General features: G+C 32.6%; 3 protein-coding genes across 3 annotated transcripts; 2 read left to right on the plus strand and 1 right to left on the minus strand.

Moving 5' to 3' along the window:
• Window positions 1-220: 220 nt before the first annotated feature.
• On the plus strand, window positions 221-881 carry LOC146956229 (uncharacterized). Its single transcript, XM_085727716.1, has one exon. The coding sequence runs from the start codon at window positions 286-288 to the stop codon at window positions 652-654; it is 369 nt and encodes a 122-aa protein (XP_085583842.1). The 5' UTR covers window positions 221-285; the 3' UTR covers window positions 655-881.
• Window positions 882-4,986: 4,105 nt separating this feature from the next.
• On the minus strand, window positions 4,987-5,940 carry LOC146956230 (uncharacterized). The gene has a single exon (XM_085749181.1). It carries the CDS (start codon window positions 5,938-5,940, stop codon window positions 4,987-4,989), a length of 954 nt encoding a protein of 317 aa, XP_085605307.1.
• A 5,846-nt stretch (window positions 5,941-11,786) lies between these two features.
• LOC146956231 (uncharacterized) lies at window positions 11,787-13,155 on the plus strand. The gene has a single exon (XM_085749190.1). The coding sequence runs from the start codon at window positions 11,980-11,982 to the stop codon at window positions 13,153-13,155; it is 1,176 nt and encodes a 391-aa protein (XP_085605316.1). The 5' UTR covers window positions 11,787-11,979.
• The last annotated feature ends 508 nt before the right edge of the window (window positions 13,156-13,663 follow it).

Genomic DNA, 13,663 nt, shown 5'->3' on the forward strand with positions numbered 1-13,663 from the left:
TAATTTTAATCCATTTAAGATGGTAAAAACAAATAAAACATACGTTTCCCTCAAAAAAAACAAATAAAACATACGTACACTTTATAACAGTAATATTTGGTACAATCTTGTTAATTGACAGCTAAAAGACTCTGCTATAGCATTGAAGTTCATTTACTTTTTACCCAACCACCCAACTGTATCTTCTTTTCTCCTCTTTAAAAGGAGAACCCACTTCGTGTATTTGAACATAGTATCAACTTTAAGTTTAGAAACAGTGAGAGAGAAAAAAAGGTGAAGAGAGAAATGTCTAAGTGGTGCATTTTGGTTGTTTTGGCTCTTGCTGTGGTTGCAACAAATGCAAGAAATGTGCCTGCTGGAGAAGATGGTTTGAAGGATCAGAAGAATTACATGACTGGAGCTGGTGTTTTTTCAGGCATTGGTAACAATGGACTGCCTTTTGGAGGTGTAGGCTTTGGTGGTGCTGGTGATGCTGGTGGTGGACTTGGAGGACTAGGTGGCGGTGCTGGTGGACTCGGAGGAATCGGTGGTGGTGGTGGTGGACTTCCTGGACTTGGTGGTGCTGGTGGCTTTGGTGGACTCCCCGGACTTGGCGGTGCTGGTGGACTCGGAGGACTTGGTGGTACTGGTGGTGGTGTCTTTCCTCAACCTTGAGTGTCAAGTTAATTACTATGCAATTTACTTTTCTTAAAAGAAACTAAATTAAAGTTGGGAGTATTGTTATCACAATGTTTTAGTGTTTTATTAGATTTTTCATCTAGTGAAAGAGTCTACCTAGTATTATTTTGGTTTCTAACGTGTGTGTACTTCTAACGTACAAGTTTATTTATTAGTTATAAAAGTTAAATTTAAGCATATGAAAGTATTATATATTTGCAATATGTGCATGCTTTTTTCTAGAACTCATTATATTCTTGTCTTATTTTCTGTTTTACACATTTCTTATATGATTGTCATTCTGTCAGCAAAAAATAATTAAGAAAAAATGAAAAGAAAGAACGTAAAGAGTAGAAGAATGCAAGTTATGCAACCTTGTGAGTGAATTTTTACATGGAGATAAAAGAAACAATAATTTTGTTTAAGTTGAGACACCGATATGAGTTGAGATTGTTAGAATGAGTGTTGCTAGCTAGCGCTGGACTTTGAGACAATGTCCTAGATAGATAAATTTTGGCCAAGTGAAGACAATTTTGAAAGTTTAACAAGATGTTCAAATGTAATAGAGGTAACGTTGATGAACTTAAAATATGTTTAATTGTTTTTTTTCCTTTAATCTGAAAAAAAAAATGAAACTTGAAGTTCAAATGTGAGCCTTTTACTGTTTGCAGTCAAAAGAAAATGCGAGCCTTTTATGTTTAAAATGCAAAATACAATTTGCAGGTAGTTACCGCATATGAAGCATATCCAAATCAACAAAATACTATAGAACTTAGGAGCAACATCATCTTCAATTTTGTCAATTAAATAAAGTTTATATAAGTGATAATGACAAAACCAGTGCTCATGTTATACTAAAATCATGTTCCAAAGGTTTGTGAAAAGAACAGCGATAGGTAGGATTACTCCTAATCCTATACTAGTACTACTATAGATTTTTTTTTTGGTAGATTTAGTACTAATATAGGAGTAGTTTAATGACAAAAAGAAGTTAGCTAGGATATGAAAAAATTGAAATTTATTCGAATTTAATAGCTACAGTATGTTGTTGAACAACATTAATTGGACCAAGAGATTTGATGTTTAAATATGTAGTGGTCCTCTTTTGTAAAAAAATCTCTGTGATAGTTGATCTTTCATTTAATTATATTCTGACATCATATATCCACCCCCCTGCAGGTTAATTTGAAACATTTGCTAACTTCCTATCCATTACTTGAATGAAAAAAGTCTAATATACGCGCGGTTGCAAAAAAAAAAAAAAAAGTCTAATATGTATGCATGATCCACATAATCCCATTTTACTCCATGCGTGCTATTTGTTTAATAGGTTTAATGTAATTTGTGACCATGACACACATTTTAGACAAAGAAGTCAAACTAACCACATCGAAATTGACACAAAGAGAACCGAACATGAGACGCAACGAGAAACACATTCTAAGGTCTCAAACTAACATCACCGGACCAATCCAAATGGGTACACCATCTTCATTAATTGGTTATTTTCAATGGCTATATATGTCTAGTGTATTCTTTGATGTAAGTTACTATGCTCTAATTTCCATTTTACTTTTTCTCTTAGCAGCAGCTTCTAGCAAGAACATCATTTCAATGACCCTCATTCCATCATCTCCCTTTCTCGGTGTAACTTAGTTTCTAGTGTAGTTTTTTTTGTTTTTTATTTTTGAAAAAGTTTCTAGTGTAGCTTTATGGAGGAATAGAGAGTAAAATTTTGGTACAAACTAGATACCCGTGTTTTTTCAACTGTAAATTTATTATGGTGAGGCTAAAGTATCAATAAGCTTGGTAAAGGGTAGAAATTAATGAACAGTTAGATATCTCAGCTAACTAACCGTGAATGGCAATGCCATTTATATTGTCGAACTAGCAACTATAGTAAGTCACATTCATATTGAATGAGACAAAAACTACATCGGTCAACTAGTAATACTAACCAATATTAGCTACGTTCTTAATTTGTCTGCCTAATTGTGTTTATTTTCGAACTTTATAAATACATACTATCTTATTCTTATTGTTCTCTTTTATGATGAACAAACCAAATTTGAAGAATTATGTTCTATGTTTATTCTTTTCTTTTAATTTTATTACTGTCCACTAAAAGAAACAAATAAAATAAAAGGAGTTTCAAATAATAGAATCATAGCATTTGGTGTTTTTATGGGATGTATGTAAATGGTGTAACAAAATTTTGCTTCTTTGAAACAAGAATATCAATATATGTGCTGTATTCCGGTAAGCTACTCACCTGTTTCCTTGTGTCGCATAAATGCAAACTGACATGAGATATCAATTCTTTAATTTATGAACAATGTGATAAGGAAATAACAACATAAATACAATAGTACAAGTTATAGGCGGGAGAAACAAATTCTCTCAAATTACAAAGAGCACGTGCATAGCAACAATAAAAATGTTTACAGCAAATATAACAAATTAAATGACTCTAAAATAAAAACAAATTAAATGCGCAAAAGACATTAATTAATACTTTAACATGAAAATTCCTTAAAGAAATCACCTTAAAGAAATGCGGGAAACGCATGTTATCGAGATCAAAGAAATATGTCTACTCCATGTGATCCTTATTATAAGAAGAAAAACAAAAGAAAAATATATCAAAACCAGGACATCCATTAATTGTTGCAACATTTTTAATGTTTTTACAAATATATATACTCATAGACATTTGTGAAGTAGTATTAAATAAGTTTTTTTAACATGTACGAATTTGCACATGCTAAAAAGTTTAAAAAAGCAAGTTTGCCTTGAAACTTGTATATTTAATGTTAAATACGTATTTTTTTTCATAAATAATTGTTGTTATTCAATTAAAAAGACAAACATTAAAAAAGGATTAAAAAGTCTTTTATGCAATAAATACACCTTAAAAATTATAAAATTTTCTTATAAATAGAACCATTTTTAATTTTTTTTTACTTGTATTAAAAACCGAAGAGAGTACATCAATATGGATACAAAATAGTGCACAAATTGTGCCAACACCCAAAAATATTTTTTTTGGGGTCAAAATATCACTAATTAAGCACACATACTTGCGCGTATGAACAAGAAGTAGAAAACAATTTTTTTTTTTAGGGAAGAAGTAGAAAACAATTAAAAATATGCAAGTTCGATGTGAACAGATATCTCCCATTTCATTTTTTTTTTGTCGATCCAACTTTTGAAAACAAAGAGCCAAATGTTGGAATAAACCACCGTATTGATCTCTATCTTTATAAGTCACTCTTTGAAGAAGCTGTTGGAATAAACCACCGTATTGATCTCTATCTTTATAAGTCACTCTTTGAAAAAGCTAAATTAGCCCACCTAAATTGACACTAGAGAGAATCGAACCTGAGACCTTGAGGAGGAGCACACTCCCAGATCCCAAGCCAATACCACTAGGCCAACCCAAGTGGGTTATAAGTCACTCTCAAGTTAATCTATACTCTATTAATATTTTAAACTACTCTTGGTCTTGGTAAAAGTTTCTTAATCAGGTCCTTCGTCATATGACAAACTAGTTTGAAATATTAACAAGTCAAAGATGGTTAATTTGATGGTTTACTCTCTATGTTTGTGACCTGTTACGAATCATGGAATCCCAGGGATAGTAGTCATAGTGATCCGCAAGAAAGAGTGCATAGTTGTATTCATGAGGAAGATAGCCATAGAGACTCATAGGAGAATCAATAGATTTGATAAAAGATATGAATATGAGTACAATGGTGAGAGCTATTTATAGAGGTGAGTTAGTATAACTAACTCCTAACTAACTTGCTTGCTCTCCAAGCTATCTAGATAACTTGCTCTCCAAGTTATCTTCTCAATATACTCTAATAGTCCCCCTCAAACTCAAAATGGGGAAATTCACCAATTTGAGTTTGAAACACAATGAAAATGACAGTTTATTCACTATACTAAAAACTAAGTAAAGTGCAGGGTAAACTAAGTAAAACAATTCTGCGACAGTAGCCCAATCTTCATGAAGCCCATGGCCAAGCCCATCAGTGAGAAAACCAAGGCAACTGAGAATTCTTGTGAGAAGTCTGATTCAGTTTCGTTTGCATCTCCCTCCTGATCCCTAATTTCTTCAATCAGCCACTCAATAAGTGCTTTTGCAAAGCAACTTATTCCAAACACGCTTTACCAAAAACAACTTATTTCGAAACACGCTTCTGGAATGCACTTTCTTCAAACAGAAAAGCTTGTTGCAAATGTGATTTCAAACATGTAAAACTGTGAGAGAACGCGATTCTTCGAACATAAACAACTCACATCAAATAACTGAATCGAAGTTGCTTAGCCAAAAAAAAAAACATTTTCCTCAAAACGTGATTCTGAAAATGCGAATTTGTGATAGGAATCAAACGAGATGATTTTCTCGATGATCCTTCCTCTCGAGAGCTTCTTCAATGGCGTGTTGAATCGAACCAAGCAGAAACAAATGAAAACACGAGCTTCTGTAATGGCGTGTATTGATTTGAATGAAGATAGACCTTTCTTGCCTCGATCCCATGGTATCCACCACAATCGGAAACGAATTTGACGGAGAACTATGAAAATAGAGAAAAACGAACACGAACCAACACTTCCACCGGGATCGAAATCAACGATTGATTCGTCATGTAATTGAAAGAAATGAATCTTGTTGTCGACAGCAGAAGCAATCATTTCAGTCTGTTTTCTGACGAACAACCACAAGGCAGAACGCCTCAAGGCGGCGACGCCGTAAACAGAGCTCCTCAATCTCACCGGAGCAGTGTGTATGACGAAGTCTTCCGATGCTTCAAAGAAACCGTAAACAGATTCGTGAGTCTTCAATTCTGGTTCAACAAACTGCAATTTCTCGTCTTTCTCAACAGCGAACACAAAATCTTCATCTTCAATGATGTTGCTGAAAGAAGGAACAAGAACACAGGAAATCTCCCCAATCTTGATGGAAAATCTATCAAATTCTGGTTTGATTACAGGATTGCAAACTGGAGTAATTGGAGACTCGAAACTGCCGAATCGGATGCAATCATGAGAAGCTGAAGTATCCTGAATTGCAGAAGCAGAGGTTACGTCATCAAAATCTTCATCTTCATCAATGTCAGAACCGGAAGCGAAAGCGGAAGCATCATCATCTTCATCCCTAGGGTATCGCTCTGATACCATGTTACGAATCATGGAATCCCAGGGATAGTAGTCATAGTGATCCGCAAGAAAGAGTGCATAGTTGTATTCATGAGGAAGATAGTCATAGAGACTCATAGGAGAATCAATAGATTTGATAAAAGATATGAATATGAGTACAATGGTGAGAGCTATTTATAGAGGTGAGTTAGTATAACTAACTCCTAACTAACTTGCTTGCTCTCCAAACTATCTAGATAACTTGCTCTCCAAGTTATCTTCTCACTATACTCTAATATGACACGCTGTAAAAGTTTCAACCCCGGCTCAACGATGAACGCAATGCATATTGAAGCGCAATGCATGTTGAAGCGCAATTTTATAGGAAGGTGAAAAAATGAGATTGGCTTGATTTCTTCGTCTTTTCTCTATGTGGCGGCTATTCTTCACACCAAAATATTCAATATTTCAACCCTAATATGACTCGTGGAGACACATAATAGACTTGAATATTTTTTGTCATCATATTAGCACCAATATTGACTTTAGTTAACTCACAATCTAGCATATATGCAAAGCTTCACGTATCAAGAATATGTCCTTAACATAACTACGAAAAACTGATTTCTTACCGAGATGGATAACACCTTCACCGGAAACAAACAACATGTATTTGTCTTAAACGAAACCAAACTCGTACAAGAATTCTTTAACCATGACAACTCTTACATGTTTTGATAATGACAATGAACTCTCTACCTTAATTGTGGACTACTCTACACCCACGAAACACCGTCAAGCCACAACTCCCCCTTCAAATTTAATGTAGTCCACAATGGACTTATTAAAATCAATATCTAAGTCATAGTACTCCACTAAAGTAGACTTATTACCTCCTAATTAAAGGCTCATGCTAGTACTACTAGACACTTCAAAATCTAGTATTTTGCAAAATCTATTGATTGTACCAAAAGTGTTTATTTTTGGCTTTATACTCACCATTGCATACAACTGCAAAACATGTCCCATATCTATTCCGATTCGTGTTTTTTTTTTTTTAATGCAATCGGAAGCTATCTTCCTTTGAGTACCAAAACACCATTAGTTTGTTTTTTTCCTTGTTATTTCTAAGTACTAGCATATTTTTCCGACGTTGTGTGAGTTGCATATATATTATTAAAGTTTGGATTTTATATATGTGGTATTCAATGAGATTTGACCTCTCATATTCGTTGGTTCTTGAGTCAAATACCAAGTTTTAAGTAATTAAATATCTTATTCATTAAAAAAATTATGTATCTCATAAATAAAAAAGGAAAAAGATTACTCATATTATAACCTACAATTCATTTAATGAACTATAGACATATACCTATTTTGTAAAAAAAAAAACATCTACCTAAAATATAAAATAAATAAATCCCAATTGTGTAAGTTAAAATATTTAATCAAGAATGTGTGTTTAGAATGAATAAACTGGGTATCAGCAACACACAAAAAATAAAAATAGAACGGACTACATGTAAGAAAAAAATTATTTCCTTATATGTAAATTTGATTAAAATAAATAATTTAATTTTAATCCAATAATTATTTTAAATTTTCTCTACCAATTTCTTCTTACAAAAATGAATTATCTAGTAAAGGATTTGGTTAAAAAAACGTTTAGGTTAGCTTCCAGTGCTCATTAGGATCAGGGTCTCAAGCTCAAAGAGCGTTAATAGAAGTAATTACATATCACCCATCAAATATGTCTTCACATCGACAACGATGATTGAACTCATGACTATACACGTGAGTCAACTCCTTGCCAACTGAGTTAACATTCATTGAATATTATTCCCTCCGTTCCTTTTTAAGTGTTTGGTCGCTGTCGTGCACGATCAAAAATAAGTGTTTTTTAAAACAAGTAGTACAAGGTAGTTAACCTTGGTCGTCTCTCGAAGATTTCTGATTTAACAATTGCCAATAACAAGAACAACAGCTATGAATTCTAAAATATAAATTGGGGAGTTTTTGTTTGCTTCACGGAACAAATTGCAAATTAGGATGACAAATTCAATTAATAGAAAAACAATGAATTTGGGGTTTTGAGCACCAGAATCCTTTAGAAGTTTCTTCTAAAGGAGTCATGATCAGTGAATTTTTCTGGATTTCCAGACCAAGTTTCAGAGCAATCGCACACAGTAGACTGAAAACCGGTTTTTTAGGCGTCTGAAACTCAACAAAAACAGTACGGTCACCTGAAAATCAACAAAAATAAACACAAAACAGATGTTAAAGGGGTTAGTGGGTTCTTAATTGGCTATCCTTAATCAGAGATCCCCGGCAACAGGGCCAATTTGATCGCTGTCGTGCATGATCAAAAATAAGTGTTTTAAAGCAAGTAGTACAAGGTAGTTAACCTTGGTCATCTCTCGAAGATTTCTGATTTAACAATTGCCAATAACAAGAACAACAGCTATGAATTCTGAAATATAAATTGGGGGTTTTTTGTTTGCTTCACGGAACAAAATGCAAATTAGGATGACGAATTCAATTAATAGAAAAACAATCCACTGGTTTTAGAAAACTTTGTTTATCATCTATCACAGGTTCTCAGAAAATATTTGTTTAAGAGTTTATGCTTTGGTTGATTATAAAACTCATTTAACAAGCGAAAACCAGTTTTATAAAGAATTCGTTTGATTAAGCATCATACGTGTTCACCTAACTATGGTGATGATCAAGCGTCACCAAGAACAAAGTTAACATCATAACAAGATTCGATCAACCCTTTTTGCAATCAAAAAAGAAAGCATATATAGTTTTTTGTTCAAATTAATTTAAACAAGCGATTAATTAATTTGAACAATCTCAATGGTATGAATATGAAACAAAATAATTAAGCATCAATTGTAACAAATTCATACACAAAAAAGAGACACGAAAATTGATATATGATCAGCATAAACATAACAAATTTCTATTAAAACCGAACCTCAAGAGTCAACAACAAAGTTCCTTCACCAATGGATCGAAAGAGAGATTAGTTCTCCATAGCAAGCGGCTGCCTTAGGGTTTCTATTTTGTGAACAGTGAATTAGAAGCCCTAACTGTGTTTTTTAGTTTTTATATTACATGGGAAAAACGGGCCTTAAAAGTATCAGGCCGAAAAACATAAGTTGTCTCAAAATTAATTATTTAAGATAACGTCTGGAACAAAATGCAATTATTTGACTCCTGTGCGCTCTGAACTGGGTTCTGGCCTCAACATGAAAGTTGTAGCATTTTCTCTTAGCTTTCCAACGCATGGTCGTGGGCCTCAAACCTATAAACACAACTCCAGTTATGCCCTGCGCAATGAAAGTTGTCAAATTACTGTTTATTCAGAAAATAAGTAGCGAAAATAAAATAAATGCAAAACTAAACTAAACTTAGAAAACACATTAAAAACACTAAAAATAAAGGGAGAAATCATAGGATTGCCATAGCATAAGATAGAAGAAAGTACATTAAAAATGCACTGATCAGTGTCGTTTAAGGGTGAATTTTTCGTTCCTATTTAATTGTCGTTTTGGTATTTTAAGGGTACGATTTGTCAATTATACCCTTTGTCAATTACTCGTATCTTTTTCTTTGTTTGGTTACTCTTATTTTTTCAATAAAACTAATTAATGTTATATATTTGAAAAACTAAAGTTTGTTCTTTTAAACAAAGTTTGTTTGTTTTTTTTTTAAAACAAAATTTGTTTCTTGTTATCTTCAGATTTAAACAAAATTTTTTTTACATGCAATAATGGTTTTATGAAGAGTTAAAATTCTATAAATTAGATGAATAATTGTTAAAAATTTCAAGTGCAAAGTAAAAGAACAGATTTGAGAGAAAGAATAAAAACACCATGAATTTTCAAAAGGAAGAAAGAGTGGAAGACTCGTAAAAAAATAAAAACTCCATGAATATTCAAAAGGAAGAGCAAATTTGACAATTGTTTGTTATGAGAGAGTGTAAAAAAAAAGAATTTGTTGGAGAAAAAAATAGTAACTAACAAATGTTTGTTACGATCTTTTAAAAAAACAAATGTTTCTTACGAGAAAAATATAACATATTACATTTATTGGAAGCATAAACTGTGTGCCAAAAATAGGAATATATTGGTGGATTAAATTGAGGGTATAATAGGAAGAAAATGTGCAAAAATACACTTTGCTATTTTCGTGTTAATTTTCTAAAATGACACTTTAAAAGGGAACAGAGGGAGTATCTGTTAAAATTGATAAAAAAAACTATTTTGAGTTTAATATAATTTAAATTGAGTTTTAGTGAAAGCTATACTGAAAAACAAATAAATAATTAGAATTAAAATGTCAAATTATATTTAAAAAGAACAAAAAAATTGTATATATTTACAATCAATTTTAATAATAATAATAATTTATACTTCTATACTATATATAGAGAAAATAGCCTATTTTGGACTGAGTTTTTCTCTTTCCAAAATTACCATCATACTATATATAGAGAAAATAGCCTATTTTGGACTAAGTTTTTCTCTTTCCAAAATTACTATCATCTTTTATACAAATAGATATGAGAAAATTCAAATATTAAAACAAAATGTAACAAATTGTATATGTTCGATTTTTTTCCTTATCATTTTAAAAAGGTAATGGATGAGACTCATGAGTGAATTCAAATATTAGAAAAGATGTAACAAACACAACTTTTTTTTTGTTACCACACAAAATATATCGTTTAACAAACATGATATGAGTATATGTTCATTTTTTTTCCTTTATCCTTAAAAAAAATGTAACAACCTAGATCAAGTATATGTCACTATAAATATAATCAATAAGAAAATGATTGTAATTTTAATTTTATTTTATACACGGGCAAACCAAAATACATTGAGTTGATAAATAATTTTGTTATATGCTTTGACGATAATTTGTAGATAAATCGATGTACGAATAATTTCCATTATATTTGAAAATTTAAAATTTGTAATCAAAATTATACAAATAAACATAATAAAATATACATACATGTTAGCATGGTAAAAAGAGCGGACAGACGGGCACGGTATTACCCATCTTTTCGCTAGTAGTAGTAGTAGTAGTAATAATAATAATAATAATAATAATAATAATAATAATAATAATAATATTAATATTAATATAATAGAATTATCACTCAAGAGCAATTAGTCTATATAGTTGCATGCAAATGATATTTGGTTCACACACACAAAAGAATAATAAACCATTATGGTCCTACTTGGTTTGAAGGATTAGTATATATAGTTGCATGCAAATGATATTTGGTTCACACACACAAACGAATAATAAACCTTCAAAAAAATTAATGGATAAAAAAATTGTAGTGGTTATTAGCAGATACAGTAACAGTATCAGTTATTAGGGATGACAAAAAAAAAACATGATATACGTGGATACACATACATTGATATTTTAAAAACTCTCAATCAGTGGATACAAACGTGAAAGTAATGATATCATTACTTGGAGTTTATAATGATAAGTTAGCTATTTAATTTTTTAAGCTATTTATACTACTAAAAAATCTCTTTTTTAATTAAAAAAATGTGTTAGTAACACATGTGCATAATAAATTAAATACATATAAAGTATTGTTTCAAAAAAATTAAAATTAAATTTATTGAATCAAATTATTTAATAGTTTTTTTTTACAAAAAATATTTTATAGTTGAAATTTAAATTCAATTTTAATATTAAAAGATAAAGAAATGATAACTAATTAAACCTATTTAAAAATGAGAACTATTTATTAATTACGAACAACATGCATACGAGACACAAGAATGCTTGTATTTTCAATTTTTCATAATAATCACCTGCTCTGTGAAATTGCTAATGAAAAAAAGCGCTCGTCGGTTTCTTGCGTGTGTGTTTCATAAAATTAGCATTATTCCTTAAAAATTTGAATCCAAAGATAAGATCTTAGAATGAGTAGCATCTTCTAGTGATAACTAATTACACCCTATTGAGCAATTTTCGGAAGATACAGTAGTTCATAAACAAAGAAAGCCCATTCTCTAATCCATATATATTGATGTCACGCATCACCAAAACCATTATGGTTTGTTTAGTCTCCAGCAAACCCTTGAACATAAAATCATCATCGAAGATTTACCATCAGAACCGTCTCTGCCAATGAAAAGAAAAAGAATTTGTTTCCTGAAATCTTCACCAGAAAATTTACCACCGTCGAAACTGACCAAGAGAACCAGCTGCGCTCATACCCTGCTGCCAATGAAAACGAAAAGTACTTGTTCCCTGAAATCTTCACCGGCGAAACTGGCTGAAGATCGATCTACCATCTGTCCATCTTCACCTGCCGGAAGTCCAAAGAGAACTTCAGAATCATATTTACCTGACGAATGTTGGGAGATTATCATAAAATTATCTCAAATCAACTTCAATTCTCTATCGCTTGTTTCAAAACAGTTCCTCTCCATCACCAATCGTCTTCGTTTCTCACTCTCTGTCACTGATGCATCGCGTCATTACCTCCCTCGTCTTTTAAAAAGGTTCACCAATCTCACTTCCCTCGACCTCTCCCGCTACAACTATTCACTGGACGATCTTCTCTGCAAAATCTCTAATTTCCCATTCAGCAAACTCACATCACTCAAATTCCCTGTCCCAACCGCCTTTCCCGCAGATGGCTTGCACGCTTTCTGCCAAACCGTTACAACATTGACCTCTCTCAATTGTTGCCGTGCTTATCCTGATCATAACCAGCTCTTACTCGTTGCTGATTGTTTCCCTTTGCTCAAACACCTTGACCTTTCTCGCCCTGGGTTCGTGTGCGTTGACAATCACATTAATGGAATTAACTCTCTCCTATCCAACTCTCCGTATATACAACATTTGGATCTTAGTTACACTTATTTTCTCAATGATCAACATGTTGCCGAGTTCTCTTTGTTTCTTTCTCATTTAGTGTCTATAAATCTTACTCGATGTTGGAAGCTAACAGAGTCAGCTTTGTTTTTGCTCGTTACAAACTGTCCTTCACTTAGTGATATCAAAATGGAATACACAACTATTGGGAATGAGACTATAGGAGGGGGAGGGGAGGATTCTAATTCTTTTGCCATCGTAAGCCCGAAAGTAAAGTCTCTTTCTTTGGCTCACTGTCAATACTTGAGAGATCAAAACATCATATTGTTTGCTTCCATTTTCCCCAACTTGGAGGTGCTTGATTTGAGCTATTGGAAGGACATATCTGAAGAAACTATTTCTCAAGTTTTAAAATGTTGTAGTAAGATTGTTGTGAAAGTGACTCAAAATTGGAGTTTGGAGGCCAAAATTGATGTTTGCTGAAAGTATAAATCGGTGGCCGATTTGGAAAATCGGTGGCCGATTTTGGCTGCCTTTTGGGAGGCTTTCTGTTCGGGAAAAATCGGTGGCCGATTTGGAAAATCGGTGGCCGATTTCGCGTGCTGTTATTTTTCAGAAACGTATTTTTGGGCCAGATTTGTTACAATTTTATGGGAGTTTCTTTTACTATAAATATAGGCCTTGTATCAGACTATTTTGAGAGAGATAGAGGGGGCTGAAACAAGGGTTTAGAAATCAAACTAGGGTTTGTATAGAGTTTGTCTCTTGGCAACAAACTAGGGTTTGAAGGTTGATTCACCTTGGGAAACACTATTAGGATTGAGTCTCTTGGTTACGGGAAGAGGCTGGGATTTGGGTAGAATTAGGCGGGAGACTTATTCTTGTAACCCATTGAAATCTCTTTGTAACGTTACTCATCATATAGTGGAACGGAGGGCTGCTCTCTCCCCCAGACTAGGTCAATTTGGACCGAACTGGGTCAACAGATTCT

The sequence above is a fragment of the Medicago sativa genome, chromosome 1, assembly GCF_051527215.1.
Source record: "Medicago sativa cultivar Bolivia chromosome 1, Bolivia_mono, whole genome shotgun sequence".
Taxonomy (NCBI): Eukaryota; Viridiplantae; Streptophyta; class Magnoliopsida; order Fabales; family Fabaceae; genus Medicago; species Medicago sativa.